General features: G+C 35.8%; 1 protein-coding gene across 4 annotated transcripts; it reads left to right on the plus strand.

The window, feature by feature from the left end:
• Nucleotides 1-4,269: 4,269 nt before the first annotated feature.
• Nucleotides 4,270-14,132, plus strand: LOC118487153. Of its 4 annotated transcripts, none has more exons than XM_035983706.1 (5): nucleotides 4,270-4,444; nucleotides 4,546-4,634; nucleotides 5,037-5,106; nucleotides 5,204-5,298; nucleotides 6,949-13,717. In XM_035983706.1, the coding sequence occupies exon 5, from the start codon at nucleotides 7,141-7,143 to the stop codon at nucleotides 8,488-8,490; it is 1,350 nt and encodes a 449-aa protein (XP_035839599.1). In that variant the 5' UTR covers nucleotides 4,270-4,444; nucleotides 4,546-4,634; nucleotides 5,037-5,106; nucleotides 5,204-5,298; nucleotides 6,949-7,140; the 3' UTR covers nucleotides 8,491-13,717. The 4 variants fall into 4 exon arrangements, 3 of the variants coding, with proteins under 3 accessions (XP_035839599.1, XP_035839598.1, XP_035839597.1); XM_035983705.1 differs by having other exon boundaries at nucleotides 4,273-4,435; nucleotides 5,040-5,106; XM_035983704.1 differs by having other exon boundaries at nucleotides 4,275-4,444; nucleotides 5,040-5,106.
• The last annotated feature ends 4,268 nt before the right edge of the window (nucleotides 14,133-18,400 follow it).

Raw genomic sequence — 18,400 nt, forward strand, 5'->3', positions numbered from 1 at the left:
TACAGTTACTTTTACCAATACGTTATAATCACTTTTTATTTTAACGATAACTAATCTACTCTAAAATACCCTTATACTAAAAATACTATTACATGATCATGGCGGCAACCTGTTGGTCTCTATTGATGGCACGTAACAAAACTATTTTCGACAGTAAAACAATTCAGCTCTATAAAATTATAGGGGAAATCAAGGCCCTCTCATTTCTATAGATCAGTTATAGATCGGCATCGATCAAGGCGGATTGGACTCAATGGCAGGATTTTAGCTTGAATTGGTAGTTTTGTTCACTGTAACGGCAATGTACACTTTTCTTTCTTTATTCCCTGTACCTGAAAAACAACTTCAGCATCTTGCTTAAGTTTATTTTCAATGAAAAAAAAAAAAAAGAGTAAACTTCCGTTTTGCTCCCTGTGGTTTGGTCACTTTAACGATTTTGCTCCAAACCTTTCAAAATAGCCATTTTGCTCCCTGATGTTTCGGTTTTTTTGCCAGTTTGCTCCCCGCCTCTAACTCCATCCAAATTGTTTGTGTTTCTATTTTGCTCCCCGCAGGGAGCAAACTGGCAACAAAACCAAAACATCAGGGAGTAAAATGACTATTTTTAAAGGTTTGGGGCAAAACCGTTAAAGTGACCAAACCACAGGGAGCAAAACGGAAGTTTACTCAAAAAAAAAAAAAAACTTGCATCTTACAATATTTAAACCTATGTTCCAAATGTTTAGTGACTATAAGTACATAATACGATTAGTTAAACTTTCTACCCACTCAATCATGTTGTGCCATGTAATTTCCCTTTCATTTTTGCCTATTGTCCAAAAAATAAAAGTGGTGCATGCATAAATTGAGATTAGACAAACTAATTTAAAAAAAAAAAAGAATGATTGGTTGACAAGAACTGGGCCCCACCCATATCTTCTTCTTTGCCGCATGCGGCATGTCTTCCCCGAAAATCTCCTCCCTGCGTGGCAACAACGAGACGGCGGTGGGGTTGTCAATCGGCAAAAGAGGTTGCCGAACTCTTTGGCAAAGGCACCCCGTATACCCTAATATCATCATCTATGTTGATAAATTTAATCGGTTTTCAAAGTAATTTCATTTACACAATATTTAATGTTAAATAGTAATTCATTAAATGAGTTTCATCACATGACTATTCTATTAATATTTACCCTTATATAAGGGTTTTTGCTTTCATTAAATGAGTTTTATCATATGAATGTTTACCTTTATATAAGGGTTTTTACTTTTTATATTCTTTGAACGGCTAACTGTGTATACCCAGGTTTAAACCCGAGTTTTTTTTAGGCTGAAGAGTATGAGGATGGTGGTTTGGGTCATGGATTGTCATGCGGGACATTAATCTCATGGAACACCTCTCCCCTTCTAAATCCATCGTGATTTGTGTGGATATTTTCATGGAGACCGCGAGCCACCTTGAATTAGCTGGGAGAATTTGATTGGTGGCGGAGGACGGTGGGGTCATGGACCATACCATATATAGTGGTGGATGAGGACGGTGGATGCGGGTTGAGTAATATGGTGCCTATGTGGAAAGTGATGGTGGTGATTAGAAGCATCACCGCACCACATAGCCTTAGTGATGTCTCTTATCACTAGTTACAATCTAAGTGGCATAAGAACATTCATATTGGATTCTTTATCTTTAATCATATAATTTAACTAAAAATTCACCATTCTATAACTTTTTCTATCATTATATAGAACCTCCCATGTCTCATTCTTTACATCTATCCTTGTATATTTTTTCATTATTTTTTCTATCGTTCTTTACATCCATCCTTGTATCATTTTTTTCATTATTTTTTCTCCTTCTTTCATTTATTATTTTAAAAGTAATAACTATTTTGTTTTATTATGAAACTGACCTCTAATAATAAATGATACCATACGTGGGTCGAATAGTGGATTGGTATATTTATCAATTGTTATATGGATAAGATTTGGGTATAAAGAATGGGATGTAGGCCATTTTAATCTAAACCTTATTTTTTTCCTTAATTTTAAAGATAAGATTCAACATACTAAATCTAACGTGAATGGGAATTCCATCTAATCTAATCTAATCTAATTCTAATAAAAGACTCTCTATAATGTCACATGTCATTTTCTTCATCAATTCATTAATATTAAGGGTTAACTTTGTACAATAGTAACCAAGTTTCAAAAGTGTTCTAATTAAGTCACTCATAATTTTTTTTGTTTCAATTAGGTCATTCAAGTTTCATTTGATGTTTCAATCCTAAATATTTTACCTAAATAGAAGGTCATCAATTCTAAATGGAATTTATTTAGGTTTTTTATTTAAAAAATTTGTTGACATGACACATAAATGCCAAATGGGTTAGAAAAATGCGAAATAGATTTAAAAAAATTTTTAAAATTTGTAGAAAAGTTAAAAAAAATGCGAAAAAAATTAAAAATTATGATTTTTTTTTCAAAATTTCAAAAAAGTTATCAAAATTTTTATAAAATCGTGAATAATAGTTACATGTCAGTAAATTTTTAATAAAAGAAAGTACTAATTACTACTACACCAAAAGCATTTAAATTATATTCATAAAAGAAGATAAACAATTAACCATAAATAAATGCCATGTAGGACTATGACCTGCTATTTAGGTAAAATATCTAGCATTAGAACACCAAAATAAAGTAGAATGATCTAATTGAAACAATAAATTTTATTAGTGACCTAATTGGAACACTCCTAAAACTTCATTACTATTCTGTGGCATATTATTAGTTAATTAGTATCTAATTCTAATTTATAATTAAAAAATATATAAATTATTTATAATTTTAAAATCTTTGATTTTATTACTTCTTAAAATGGATAAGCAAATCGCACATGACATTTTCTCCATCAACTTATTAATATTAATGATATTATTAATTATATCTAATTCTCATTTATGATTAAAAAAATATATAAATTATCTATAATTTTAAAACTTATGATTTTATTATTTCTTAAAATGGATAAACATGTGGTTTAGTTTACGCTATTTGTTTTGCCTAAATAAAGTTTGAGAAAAAATCATTGCTATTATTTAAGAAACATGGTGTTGTGCTATTAAAATGTTATTTTTATAGTGTTACGTTATTAAAAATGTTATTTTTTAATTATATGCATCAATATTTCATATCAACACCACAAAAATATGTAAAATAATAATACTCGGATTTTAGTTTATATATTAGAAATAATGTAGTGAAGTGATTATTTCAACTAAATATTTTGTGATGAATTTATCTATTAATTCAAACAAAAACTAACTAATTAATAATATTATTAAGGAATTGAAAGAGAAAATATTATATGACATTAACTGAAATTTTTTATTAGAATTAGATATACCATTTCCCATCACAATCCATCTCCATCACCGCCATTTTCAGCCACCAACTCTATCTCAATTAAGATTTAAGAGCCTACTCCTTATCATCCCAAAATTTTAAAGAAACCTTTATGTGTTCATTGATTTTTTCCTACTTCGTCTCATTCACAAGATAAGGATGAGATTTAAGAATTTTCTTCACATTCTTTACGTATCATAACATAATATCTAATTATTATTACTAAAGTAACAAATAAATATCAAGTATTTGTTTAAACGCGTCATTTATATTGTCTTTAACTTGCTTTGGATAGTTCATGTTAGGGTAATATGTGTTTATATCAAAACTTATTATTAACATGTGCAATATCAAGAATAATTCAAATTTTGTAATTATTCTGTTCTTCGAATACAACCAATCTTATCATTCAAATCGTGTAAAACACGGGACTATAAACTAGTAACCAATAAAACGTTTTACAATTGTAATTTGTATATACATCTATTGCTTTGAATTTGATACACTTTCTTGATCTACCATTTATACTTATCTTTTATGCATTTTATATAATAACAATCCATGAAACCTCTTAGGAACAGTGTCGGTTTCTGGGTTTCATATAACCGGCATCTTCCGGTCTTCCCCACCTCCTCTGCATAACCCATCTCCAACCTCAACACACCGCCCCCAAACTCACCCAATTCCTGTTCTTCGTTGTCTAAGATTACAGCTAGGTTTCAACAATTAGGATCCAATCAGTGTTCTTCACCCCAATCGCAGGTATGTTTGTCGCTTTTCTTCTCAGATTAGGGCTCTTCCAACAGGTACGCTTCAATAAATTAGGGCTCCAACTTCTGTGTTATTCACCTCAATCGCAGGTACGCTTGATGGCGGTTACGGAAGCAGTGGTGGTGGAGGCGGATCTTACGGCGGAAACTATGGCGGAGGTGGAGGTTATGGTGGAGGTGGCGGCGGCGGTGGTGGAAGATGGTGGTGGATACGGATGAAGTGGTGGCGGTTACTGAAGTAGTGGTGGCGGAGGCGGATCTTACGGCGGAAACTATGGCGTTATGTAAGAACTGTAAGCATTTGAAGAGTGTTGATTTGCTTTACTGCAATGGAATTTGGGTGGAAGGCGTTGAGTTTGTAATTCTGAATTCTCCGGAGTTGAGAAATGTACAGGTTGAAGATCGTAAGTTATCGGAAGCTGCAAGAAGATGGATGGCGAGTAAGTTTATTGAGGTTCAATCCTGAATCCTGATTAAGAACAGGTACTCTTTACAGATTGGATGAAATTGTATATGGTTTGTTTCACTGTGTGTTTGTTGTATTTATATATTCATGATGAAAATAAGAATGCATATTTGTGTTATGTTATTCATATGGAATATTCTTGATCATTAGTTTCATTTGTATAGTGTTAGGCAAAGATAGTAATCCCTGCATCTGTTGCATTTATAAAATATTATAATCATAATGAGTTTCTATTGTGACCAATCATTTTGAGACCTGAATCTTCTTTCATGATTCTTAATAATTCTCTTATTTGTGGAAGTTAACATGTGAGATTTGCTTTGAAGTGTATCTATGTGATAATATGGGTTCTGCCGCTTGCATTTATCCTTTTGGGTAACTTGCTGACATGGTTCGAATATTTGGTGATTACCATCTAGCAGAAAACTATGCACAGCTAAAAGATCTTTCCTAATTTGAATACGAAGCGTCCTCATGTCGGCTCAGTAGGTATGTTACTAAACATCTATGGCAGATAACAATGACTTCAAACTAGCCTATTGCACAAACTGATATATGTCATACTACTGTTGTCTAATCTGTACAGGATCAACCCATGCGCAAGAGGCGCATGACAAGTGAAAAATCACCGCGATGTAAACACAAGTCGACATACTTTTGTACTTACCCACGATTTATTTTGTAAGTTTTCTCTTTCGACTGCTATATCGGATAAAAAATCGGGTCGTCCCGCCGCGAAGCGCGGTGTCACCCACTAGTTATATACAAATGAAGTGTATTATGTGATTATAGCGATTCTCTCTATAATACTGGTTTTAAAAAGAACGTATCCCTACTAATTCTAGTTAGTGGATGTAAACAAATCAACATGCTCATTTGCTATTGGAGATCACCTCACAAGATGTTTGAACTGACTTAAAACTTAAAGATAATTGATCCCAAACTTGAGTCTTGAAGTTCAATTAATATACGCGTTTGAGCCGAGTTTTATACACCAAGCTTAAATTAATATAAGAGCTTCTGTTTATTTTAATAAATGCATACTACATAACAAATACATACATCTATACTATATAATAAAAGAAACCATATTAAGGACACATGGCGCTCTATGAGGCATTCTTAATTATTTTTTTTAAATTTTTATTATGGAAAGTTAATTATAGATAATATTAAATTTAAAATTTATAGAAGAGATTTAATGATAAAGACAAAAAAAATGATAATAATATATTAATTATTATAATCATATATTAATTATTAAAATTTAAAAATATATGTTAGCGTTTTAAATATTTAGAGTTAATTACATAGTTAGTCCCTGTGATTTGTATAAAATAACATACTTAGGTACTAATAGTTTAAAATCACTTTTTAGGGTATTAACTTTTCATTTTGTAACGTTAATTGGTAGTTTTAATTGTTTTTATATTTGATTATAAGGACAAGGATAACTGATAATCACATATTAAAATAAAAATATTTATTTTAATCAACTGTTTCGTTAAAAGTATTCATTCAATACATTTAGAACATATATATTTTTTTATACATGTGGTATAATTAGAACCCTACTTTTAATAAAGGATCTCATTACCCCGTTATACACTCCAATGAAATAATAATATTACATCTAATATCCAACATTCAATACATGTAGAACATATATATTTTTTTTATACATGTGGTATATTAGAATCCTACTTTTAATAAAGGATCCCATTATCCCGTTTTACACTCCAATCAAATAATAATATTACATCATAATATCCAACTTATCTCTTGTGTATTTAATATTTTTTTACTAAAATATTTCTTTTTTTTTCTGCTGATTATCCAACATCAAGTAATACGTAAGTTTCTAACCTAATAATAAATAAAAAAACAAAGTAAAATGTTATAAACCATGTAATACACAACTCTCTAACCTAATAAAAAAATAAAGTGAGATGTTACATAAGTAAATAGTACCTCAAAGTTCATTTTGTTAGAAAACACATCTTAATGACTAAATGTGTTAATGGATTACATTATTCGTGTAAGACATGTGTTTATTCAAATCGTGCAATACACGCGTTTTTAAAAGATGTAACTATTTTATTACTTAGTATATAAAGTTATATTTATTCAACCCGTGTAATACACGGGGTTCTAACCTAGTACTATTATATGCATAATTATAATTGTGATAAAGAAAACTAATAATATAATATATGTAATGTTATGAAATATATAAAGTTATACACATACATACTAAAATTATGTATAGATGTATATACATAGAGAACCCCCATTCTCTCCGTGGCGAGTCTAACGGTGGTTGTTTTGCAGTTATTGTGAAGAGGGAGATCAGTCACCCACGAACCGGACGAGAATAGATAAACCCCTTTTATGCAGATTCAAACCCCTTGGTTCAGTTGATTCCGGTCAATTTAACCAGTGTTTCTTCATTGGCGCCCACCGATTTCTCAGTTTTATTCATTTCTTCTTGTTTCGATTCACTTTTTCATCTCCGTTTTTCAAATGGAAGAAACTCCGACGAACCGTCAAACCGGCCCTCGGCCAAATTTCGCTCACAATACCCAAGTGGAAGGGATTGTGGAAGAGGCTTCGGATGATAATGAAGTTCAGTACACTGATAATCATCCGAATGACCCTGTCACTCCAGGAATGCAGCCTGAAATTCCAATAAGCTCAATTCTACCTCCTGGAGAAACCCCCATCTCTTGGTATGTAAGATCCCAAGGAGCGATAAACGCTGTGTATGCACAACTCTGTGCACAAACTGCTCCTCCTACTCAGTCACGAAGACCTGTATCTCGTACTCGAGCACCATCGGTACCACATGTTTCCCATCATGATGCACCATCACGAGTTCAGGTAGAAGACACAGAAGGTTACTCTAGATCTCCAGCGAGATATGAACATACTCACTCTGAAAATCGACGAAGAAAGTATCACGATGAATCTCATTCTCACCGAAGGCAGTCAGTTCACTCCAGATTGGGCCCGCGACGGAACACCCACACCAGTGAGTACGGCAGAACATACCAAGAGGGGGACAGTACAAGCGTGTTCAATCGGTTGCAACTGAATTACAAAAGTTGTAAACCCCACGCGGTTTATAATCCTGAAGCAGAACACGATTACAATTTGATCTACCGCCCGGCGGAAGCAGCAGAAAATTCCAAGTTTATCAGCGAAATCGCTTTGGCTCCCTTGGAGAAAGCAAAACTCCCATCCAACGTTGGCAAGTTCAATGGCATGACAGATCCGGATGACCATCTTCGGGTCTTCACTAGTGCAGGATTGGTGGGAGGATGGACTTTACCGATGTGGTGTCATCTATTCATCCAGACTCTCACAGGCGCAGCGCGACTATGGTTCGATAACCTGCCTGTTAGAAAGATAACATCATGGGTGGACCTGCGAGAAAAATTCCTGGTGCATTTCAGCCAACAAAGGAGGTCTATCCGGGATACTGCAGGCGTCATGAATATCTGGAGGCGCGCCGACAAGAGCTTAGAAGATTTCGTCACACGTTACAACAAAGAAATGCTTGAAATAGGAGACGTTCATGAGCATTTGATCAGAGCACAGTTTAATTATGCCGTCCGCTATGACAACATGATAAAGGTTTTGTCTGGAACGGAAGGGCTACCAAAGAGCTGGGAGAAACTGATGGCGGCAGCCAAAGTGTACGCCCAGACGGAGAAGAATCTCAGCTCTAACAGACCGCCACCACCACACAGTCGCCCAACAGACATGAGCACGAGCAGCGGAAAAAAGTTTAAAAAGAATTGGCGCGACTCGAACTCTGGAAACTATTCGTCTGAGGACACGCGAGCTACCATAAACAAGCTCGCTGCGTAAAGAGAGGCAAAGCAGGAAAACAGAGAGAGGCAGTGGACCCCTCTGACCAAAACTCCAGTGGAGGTGCTGAGCACGGAGGACTATCAGTTCAAGACCCCTCCGCCTATGAAGAATAAGAGGTGTCAAGACCCGAATCAATACAGTGACTACCACAAAGATAATGGTCACACTACCAACAACTGTATCTCTCTCCGAACTGAAATTGAAAAAGCGCTCAAAAGTGGCGAGCTAACCCACTTGTTGCAGAATGTGCGGAAAGATATAAAACAAATCACTCGCGGCGAGGAGGGCCCAAGTAAGAAGGCGAAGAAGTAAGCAGCATACTATAGTCTCCTCGCAGGTTGGTCAAGCTCTGAAGCTTATCAATTCATGGCAAGGACTATAGTGTAAGTTAAGTTTCATGTAATTATCCTAAAATAGACTTTGTACCATGGCCTCTGTGCCCTATCATGAATCAAAACAAAGTTTCTATTATTTCTGTATTTATTACAAAGTGCATGCAATTCCTTTTGGTAAGCGCAAAAACATTATGGTAGATATAACACAAGTCTCATGAGCGGTCAGCGATTACACACATCGCACCAGACCTTACGCTCACACATGAGCTTTATACCATCTTTATTCGCCTTACCTAATCAAAGCAATTAAACTCATGCAAAATATTGTGAATTAAAACACATCTCATACTAGTTACTGGTGCGCCACACGCCTTAACATAAAATTATAAATATACACGACAGTGTATTAATCAAAGTTACTTGCGCAGCAGCGCATTAACAAAACAGGGATCCACATCCCAAAACCTACAAGTTAATTGTTCATACAATCACAAAGAAAACCTAAGCTAGGTCTTCATCCTCATCTTCTTCTCTATCTGGGAAGATTTCTTTCAATTGCGCCACATGGTCCTCAGACTGTAACGCAACATTGATAAAATCCATAATTGTAAGCTGTAAGTTATTAAATTCTGTCTTCGCAGCAGCAAGGGCAGCATCTGTATTTACACCATGGGTAGCAGACTTTCTAGTATCCCAGTCAACCTTTAAAGCGTTAACCACACGGTGCGAGCATTCTGCATACCCTTGGGCATAACCATCATTTCGCGCAGCAACCAACAAGTGCGCCACAGTTTTGTCTAGCTCTTCAGAGTTAAGGACTGATTCTGCAACCTGAACAAAAAAGAAAAAGTAAGAAGACGCGCAAAACATCTCCGAGAATTACAAAAGAAAGAAGAAGAAACTTACACTTGCAATTCCACGCTCTTTCAACCATAACATATCACTTTTCAAAGGCTCAAGCTCACTCTCCGCCGTTGCCCGCGCAGTTTCAGAAGTTTCTAACTTTTCTTCGGTTTCAGCGAGATGGCGGGAAGTTTCAGCTTTCTCGGTCCGCACAAGCTCCAGATCTTTCTTAGCAGACTCCACTTCCGCCTTAAGTTGTTCCTGCTCAGATAGTAAAGCAATAAGTTCTTCTATCTCCTTATCTCTAAGGGCAAGAGTAGCGCAGGTATGTACCTCTCGTTGTTCACTTCTTTCCCTATGAGAACGCGCTTCATCCTGCGCGGCTTCAGCATCAGCTTTTTCCTTCTTCAATTTATCGATCTCCGCATCCTGTTTCTTTAACTTTTCAACTTCCGCTTTAAGATTGTTGATAACATTGCGGAGACCCATCTTCTCATCATTATCCTTTTCACAGATCTTTTTCCAATTTTTACGCTCCTCGGAAAGAAGGGCAGCTTCAGCTTCCGCCTTTCTCTTCCACCCCGCAACAAACCATTCCTCAGTCTTCCGATCATTCTCAAATTTGGCCAGATCAGCTTCTAGTTTTGCCCTCAACTGGGTAGCTCGGGCCTCATCCTCAGCAGCTTTCTTCTTGGATGCTTTAAAAGCAGCCCACTCCTTATGCATGCTATGCCACTCACGCACTATGCGGTGCATAGTAGATGTATAAGTGGCAACTTCTTCAAGATAAGCATGATAGGTTTGATCATGAAGGCGTCCTTCCTGAAATTTAATCTCCACAGAAGGAAAGGTTCCTTGTAACCAATCTCGGCACACGCGCCAATCTGAAAAGGTGTCCCCTTTCTTTAACTTCCACACTGGCATGTGAATTTCATCAGCATGTTTCTCCGAATAGCATCTATAATAGTAATCCCCCGGAGTTTCATCCGGGCGGATAGGAGAATTTTCATTAGATCGAACAAAAGAACCTTGGTTCCCACCAGGATTCTTTTCAACATTCTCAGAACCAGAAGCCGCAGAAGGAGACATTGTCACAGGGATCTCTTGAGCAAACTTCCCTTTCTCCGCGTCTTGGGCAGCAAGTTCAGGAGTTTGTGGACAACCAGCACTAACATCCACAACCTCCAGGTTGGTAATTTTCTCAGCATCAACAGCAGCATCAGCTAGTTTCTCAACCATAGGGTTCTCTGCCCCAGCAGTCTTCTCTGCCTCATTCTCAGGAATCTCAGCGTTCCCCAAAGGTTCGTTAACAGGGACGCGAGGAGGAGAGGGCGGAAGCTCCTCATTGACTACAGATGATGGCTCCGTTTGAACAGGAGAATTTAGCTTTTCTGTAAAAACAAACATATATGTTACAATCATTCAAGGCACATTAGAGGAAAACAAAGAAAAATGCCTACCAGGACCAGGTTTTGCAATAAAGGCATCAAGATTGCCCCTTCTGGTGATTTTCTTCATCCGGACCTTCTTGTCAGGCTGACCTTCAGCTTTAGCATTAGTTTGCTTCCTCTTTCCCGCCTTCTTCCTCAGCAGATGCTCAGGACTCGACTCTAAGTCGATGGGATCATCAGGGTTCGACAGAGGGATGTCAGCAGTATCCCTCGGTTCCGGTTTAGGTTTCCTCACAACTGCAGGCGCAAGACCCTCCAACGAGTCAGATACCACCACATAATCACACCAGGAGTCAGAGGAATGGCGCATACTTTTCTTCTCTCCTCCCAGATTTTTGGCCTTAAAAGATTGAGCTTTCTCCGCATCACTCTTTTCGACGCATCAGTAGCAGCGGGCGCACGTCTTTTCTTTTCCGGGCCTATGCCCAGGTTAGACAGCTCACCTACTGAGAAGCACAAAGATTGACTTATTCAAACGCACAAAATAGAAGAAAACAGAAATACGATAAAAAATTACCAGCGCCAGCAGCAGGTTGCGCGACCAGATCATCATTTCACGGAAGAACAAAATTCCTCACAATGCGGTGATACCAGAGCTCCTTATCAGGTTTCAGGTTTCTTGGGAATAGTAGCCATCTTCCCACCTTCTCTCTCAAAGGCAACAACATACAAAGAAACAACTGCAAAGAAAGAGAAACAAAGGCAAATTCAAAAAAAAAAAAAAAAAAACACAAGAAAAGAAAGCAAACAGGGCAAACCCCAAAATCGTACCTTTGCCATCCTCCATATACACCGGCTTCTCTTCACGGTTCATCCGCCAGTTCAGACTCATACCAGCCCCAACCAGGGCTTTCTCCGGCAAAGCAATCGACGGAACGTCCTTCAATTCCTGGTACCAATTTTCAGAAAAAGGAGTCTGAATCGTCTCGGTGGGAACATCCTCTTTCCCTCTAAAAGTCATTCTCATCGGAATAACCCCAACTTTAATAAAAAAGAACTTTTGTTTCCAGTCATGAAACGACTTTGGGGGTTGCAGCAAGATCTTATTCGCAGATGCCCTTTGCATAAACGAATAGAATATCTGAGAACAGTGCATTTGATGGAACACTCGAAATCGAGGAACCGTCGGTTCAATATGCATTGTACGACACACAAATTCGAAGTGACGAACCCTAACCATACCAATAGGGTGCATCTGGGAGATGTGAAATTTGTAATAATCAAGAATATCAAGGAAAAATTTCATCATAGGCAATCGGAAATTACCTGCAGAGAAAAAGTCCCAAAATAAAGTGATATACCCGATCGGAGCATCCGCCGCCGTTTGACCCTCGTCGGGGTACCGAGCACCCCAACTTTCCGGAAATTTAAAGTTTCGAATCAAATCGTCGAAAGTTTCCCTAGACCACTTCAATGGTGGAAGTTCGGCAGCCATTTCTTCAGCAGAGTTTTCGTGATGATCTCCGGTTGACATAAGAGAGGGAAATTGCAAACCCTTTCAAGAAACGAATAAAGGAGACGAAGAAGAAAAGGATTTAACGAAAATAAGCAGTTGAAAAGGTTTATGTACTCACCGCCATAAATAACCTAGACAACTGCAACAACACCTTTTTCGGGGGTAGCACAGTTATCCAAGCGTCAGGGGCGAGTGAAAAAGAACAATAAACGCGAGTTCACGCGCGCGTGGGAAATACGGTCAGTAACGTGCAGCTGATAGTGACAGCCTGTCACACGTCAACAGTCATTATTGTACCTTTCCACATACCCAAAGTCAAGATTTTCAAAATCAGAATAATGAGCAAGAGCATCTTCTCCAAAAAGATTCTCCACTTCCATGCCAAAAACTCTACAGCAAAAGCACCTCTCTCTCATAGTCCAGTGCTCCACTTATTTGCATAAGAGCAACATTAGACTGGGGGACTTGAAGGGGTAAGGTCCCAAAAACCTTGCTTCAAGTACTTGGGACCATACCACAACTTCGTCCTTCTAACCCTCTTTAGACCTTGCGCGGCCGCGCACTGGTCCTACAAAGAGAGCTAAGAAAGAAAACAATATCCTACACTTGCGCGCCAAAAGGAAACTAGCAAATCCTTGCATAGCAGTTAAGGATAAAAATCCTAACAAACACTTCCGCATAAATAATATCCATACTTGGATATTATGTACTTCACTGGTACCATACAATAAGGAGCCACACAGAATTACAGCTGTTTTCTTCTAGAAGGCTCCATCGTGCACCACCAGACGGTTATAACCGAATGGCCACGTGGCATCATCCCAGACTCCCTTGAAGTCACGATAATGGCACGGAATCCAAGAGAAATCTTCACTTACCCACTTTCCACGTGGCGATACCCTAACCGTTGATCAAGATCACGGTCCGTGTGCTCCCACACTCGTTAGCGATTAACGGAAAGGAAGAATAACCGCTTACGGAAAAGCATCTTCTGTCAAGTTTTCGCCAACAGGTTTTCCCGCCAAAACTTCGGCTATAAATGGAAGGATAATTCAGGTATAATTCTCAAGTTACATTCACTTCACTTACACCTCTTCTTCTTCATCAAACCCTGTACTTATTCTCACGCCGGAGGGTGGTCATGGAGAGAACCCCCATTCTCCCCGTGGCGAGTCTAACGGTGGTTGTTTTGCAGTTATTGTGAAGAAGGAGATCAGTCACCCACGAACCGAACGAGAAGAGATAAACCCCTTTTATGCAAATTCAAACCCCCTAATTCAGTTGATTTCGGTCAATTTAACCAGTGTTTCTTCAGCCTCATATGAAAAATATTAAAATACCAATTAGTTTCAACAGAAAAATTGGATGGTCTTAGTGATCAAACTAATATGATAAGTTTTTTGGATCACAATGTGCTAGATGCAACATTTAAACTTTTGAATTGAAGTGATAATTTTCATCAAATCACCGGATAAAAATGGACTAAACATTGATAAAATAGATGAATAATTAACAAATAATAAACAGCTCAAACTCGAGCTTTTATATAAGGAGCAAACTTGAGCTTAGACTAACTCAAGTTTAGTTCAACTTGTTCACAGCCATCATAGAAGTTTACATGTAATAAATAAATATGATAAATTTACCAGGGTATATTCAGTAAAATCTTTATAAATTAATAATGTTGGGATCGATATATTTTATTAATTTAGCGAGATATTATTATATCGATAAATTAATAAATTATTAATTTAAAGAATTGGCTTATATTCGTGAGCAACTCTCAAATTAATGCATCGACCTACAAAATTTCCATGTATGTTCACTCTACCTATTTGAATAAAAAAGAAATAAGGACCTTCAAAATTCCCATGTACATTCACACATTAATGAACTTGTCAAATTCAATGTACATAGATCTTAGATTGAACAATATAATGGCCTAATGGGACCAATATATTTACAAGTGACTATAGATTCATTTTTTACTAGACAATTCTAAAATTTTGGAATATTTTAGTAATTACTTTCGCTAGGACCTATATATTTACATTGAGATTTTAAAAAAAATTTATTATCTTATTATTTTATCGATTGGGGTCCAATTTTGTATCGGTCCCAAGTTGGGACCGGACAAATTATTAATTTATCTAGGGTATTAATTTATCGAGTATTAAATTACAGAGGTTCTACTGTATTTAATAGTATGAGTTCTATTAATACCGAATAATGAATTTTTTTATTGAATGACTGAAGTTGTATAAAACAGTGCCTAACAAGTTACTAGAAAGGAGAAAAAAACATGATTTAATGTCACTAAAGGGTTTTGCAACCAATTATCCCATTACGAATTAGCCTTTTTATTCATATTAACATACCACATGAAAGAATAACTAAGAACATCCTCAAAATTACTTTAGCAATCTCTTTCACCATCTCCATAGAACCCACCATGTCGACATCACAATCGCCTTGACCAACACCTTTTTAGCCTTTGGAGCCGAGAGAGGATCGAGCTAAGCAACTAGAGAAGATAGATGTAATATAAAGATGAAATACAAAACTAGCCTTTACGATCATTTAGAAAACTATCTTCAACTTTTTTACTAATTTAAGTTTCTTTTCCTTTAATATTTGATTTAAGTTTTTATTAAGATAAAGATCAAATACAACTTTAACTAATTTAAGTTTCTTTTCCTTTAATATTTGATTTAAGTATTTATTAAGATAAAGATGAAACACAAAATTTGTCGGCAATAAAATCAAATCTATTTGATTTTAGTTATTTTAAATAAATGAGTATATATTTAAACAATTTTTTATTCTATAAATTTTATTTATTTTAAATAAATGAGTATATATTTAAACAATTTTTTATTCTATAAATCATGTCTTAATTTGAAGAAAAAAGAAATTGTGATGGAGAGTTTTTGTTTGGGGCTGGAGGACAGAAAATGGGCCTACTAACCGGTTGTCAGTTGGGTGTGAAAAAAGCAATGTGAAAGTGGACCACTTTTGCTCATCAAAAAATTCTTTCAGTTTTTGGTCGTTTTCTAATTTGCAGAACTACTTTATTGTCTTCCTGTCACACACAACACAGTTTGTTTTCGCTTATCATTGGCTGGCTCTATCTATATCTATATTTATTTATATATAAACACAGTTTGTTTCCGCTTATCATTGGCTGGCTCTTTCTATATTTATTTATTTATATATAAATATTTCTCTTTTCTTTTCTAGTTTTATGTCATGATATGTATAAAGCAAATTATTTGGTGTCGATATGGGCCTCTTCATGGATTTAAAGTGGATTGTCGAAGCATAAATATGTCGAGATACTCTTGATAATCATTGGATCCCTTCCTTGTTGTCATGATCACATAGACAAAGTACAAAAAGATTCGCAAGAATGGGTCCTGAGACTTTAGCCTTGCGAACACCTCCGATGATTAAATATGTATATAAAATTATAAACTATGTGTATTTGAGTGTATGGATCATGAGTATAAACTATTGTATTCAAATGGATATACGTTATGAAGAGTAATACTGTATTAGCTATGTGAGAGAGAGGACTCGAGGAAAAGGGTTATTGGATGGATTAACATGTGGTTAAGATCTAGTCATGGCAAAATTGTACATAGTGCTATTTAAATAGCTATTGATTGAGGAACATACGGTAGAATGGTAATTGATCTTGTTTTAAAATCAGAAACTGCCATATATAACTTGCGATTACAAGCTCTCTTTCTTCCTTCAAAATCAGAATTTCTAAAAAACAAATGGATGATCGACCAAAAATTGGGTTCCGGAGAAAAAAAAAACACTGGTATAAATACTAAAACACATTATGGAAATGCATGTTTAAAACACCATGTGTTAATGCATGTATAAAACACTATACTAAGAAATATCTTCTTATTACGTATAAAACACCCTACTAAAAACATCTTCTAGAAACGCAAGTTGTAAAACACCATGAATTGAACTAAGTCTGTATTAAAACACCATGTTATGTAAACATGTAGAAACACCATACGCGATAAAAAAACACCGTGTATTAATGTTGTGTTATTACGATCGAATAAAACACCATACTGAGAACATCATCTAGAAAATGCAGGTTGTAAAACACAAGAATTGAACTAAAACTTTTTTTAAAACACCATGTTATGTAAACAGGTAACAACACCATGTGCGATTAAAACACCATGTATTGATGTTGTGTTATTACGGTTGAATAAAACACCATACTAAGAACATCTTCTCGAAACGCAGGTTGTAAAACACTATGAATTGAAAACTTTATTAAAACACCAATCATGTAAGATTAAATCAGAGATATGGTTAAAAAATTATAAAACCTAGAAATCTATCCTAAACGAAATTGCATTATCTTTCCTTATTTGCGTTATGGACAAGTACACTAATACTCTTAATGACTTATTTTTATCAATGCCACATGTCCTCATCTTATTCCTTCTTAGACTTCTTACATGAATGGTCCTTTATAGAGGAACCTTAACCTATATTTATAATATAATTAGATTAAAAAAAGCCCAATATGTTTGTTAAATCTATAAACCTTTGATTTAGTTTAGGCCTATTAAAAAATTAAGTCACTTTTCAGTTAAACCTAATTAGCCACTACATATGTTAACCCCAATGATGTTTTAAACTAAATACAATTATATAATACCAAGGCTGGCGACAAAGACAAAAAGAACCGACGACTCAGTATTCTTGATTATCAAATCTGATTGCCGATTAAGGAGGGTCGCGCATGCGAGCTCACAATAGTCACATAGTGAGATTGAAACCTATCGACCAAGGAGGGTTGCGATTAAAACCTGTTCATATTGATTGTATAATTGTATCCAAGTATACATGCTTAACTTTGAACTAGGGATGCTTCTATTTCTAATTTTGAATTATGGATATGTCTGATTTCTGAATTTTGAATTGAGGATATTTCAATTTGTCTTTTTTATGTAGATCTAATTGTAAACAAATCAGTTACGATAGAATTTATGTTTTATTATGTTTATAAAGTTACTGTATGATGGAAAATTTATTCGTATTTATTTCTTTGAAGTTTTGTGATATGCTTGTTTAGTTTCAAAATTTCTTGGTGATAGGGTTTACTTAATCAAAACATTAATGATCTTGAGGATAACTGTTATGAGTTAACTAGAGATAATAAGTATAAGGTCTATTCTGTAACTATCATATTGTCAAGGGTCTATTGTGTAACAGTTAGTTACATGGCTGTGCTTAAGCGACTTGATGAATGAGATAGAAACATCGATGAATTGAATTGGGTTTTACCTTTCTTCTTCCCTTAAGTATTCTTCTTATCCTCTTTATCGATCTTATAGCTTGATTGCTGGTTTGTCTAGTGGTATCAAAGTTATCGTCCTCTTGACCTTGAGTCAGGGAAACTCAAATTTTCAATTGACAGTGAGTAATCAAGTACTGAGTGTTGGAATCTAACAACAACAACAATAATTGATGGTGGGAATCGGTTAACAAATGGGTTCTAACAACAAAAAAAAATCAGGAATCAAAGGCATCAGTGATTCAAAAACAAACAGATTGATCAAGAATCAGCACCATGGAAGATGCTTGGGGCTAGATTATGGCACTGAGCCAAGAAGGTACGGTTATTGACTGTTGTAATGAATTCAATTTCTTGTTCAATAAGGTCTAAAATCAGTGAGGGTTATGCCATATACCTCTTCATTGATGGTCTAAAACCATAAATAGGGGATGTTTTTATATAATGGCACCAATAAAGTCTTGAAAATGTGGAAAATGCGTTT

Source organism: Helianthus annuus, chromosome 15 (assembly GCF_002127325.2).
Source record: "Helianthus annuus cultivar XRQ/B chromosome 15, HanXRQr2.0-SUNRISE, whole genome shotgun sequence".
Taxonomy (NCBI): Eukaryota; Viridiplantae; Streptophyta; class Magnoliopsida; order Asterales; family Asteraceae; genus Helianthus; species Helianthus annuus.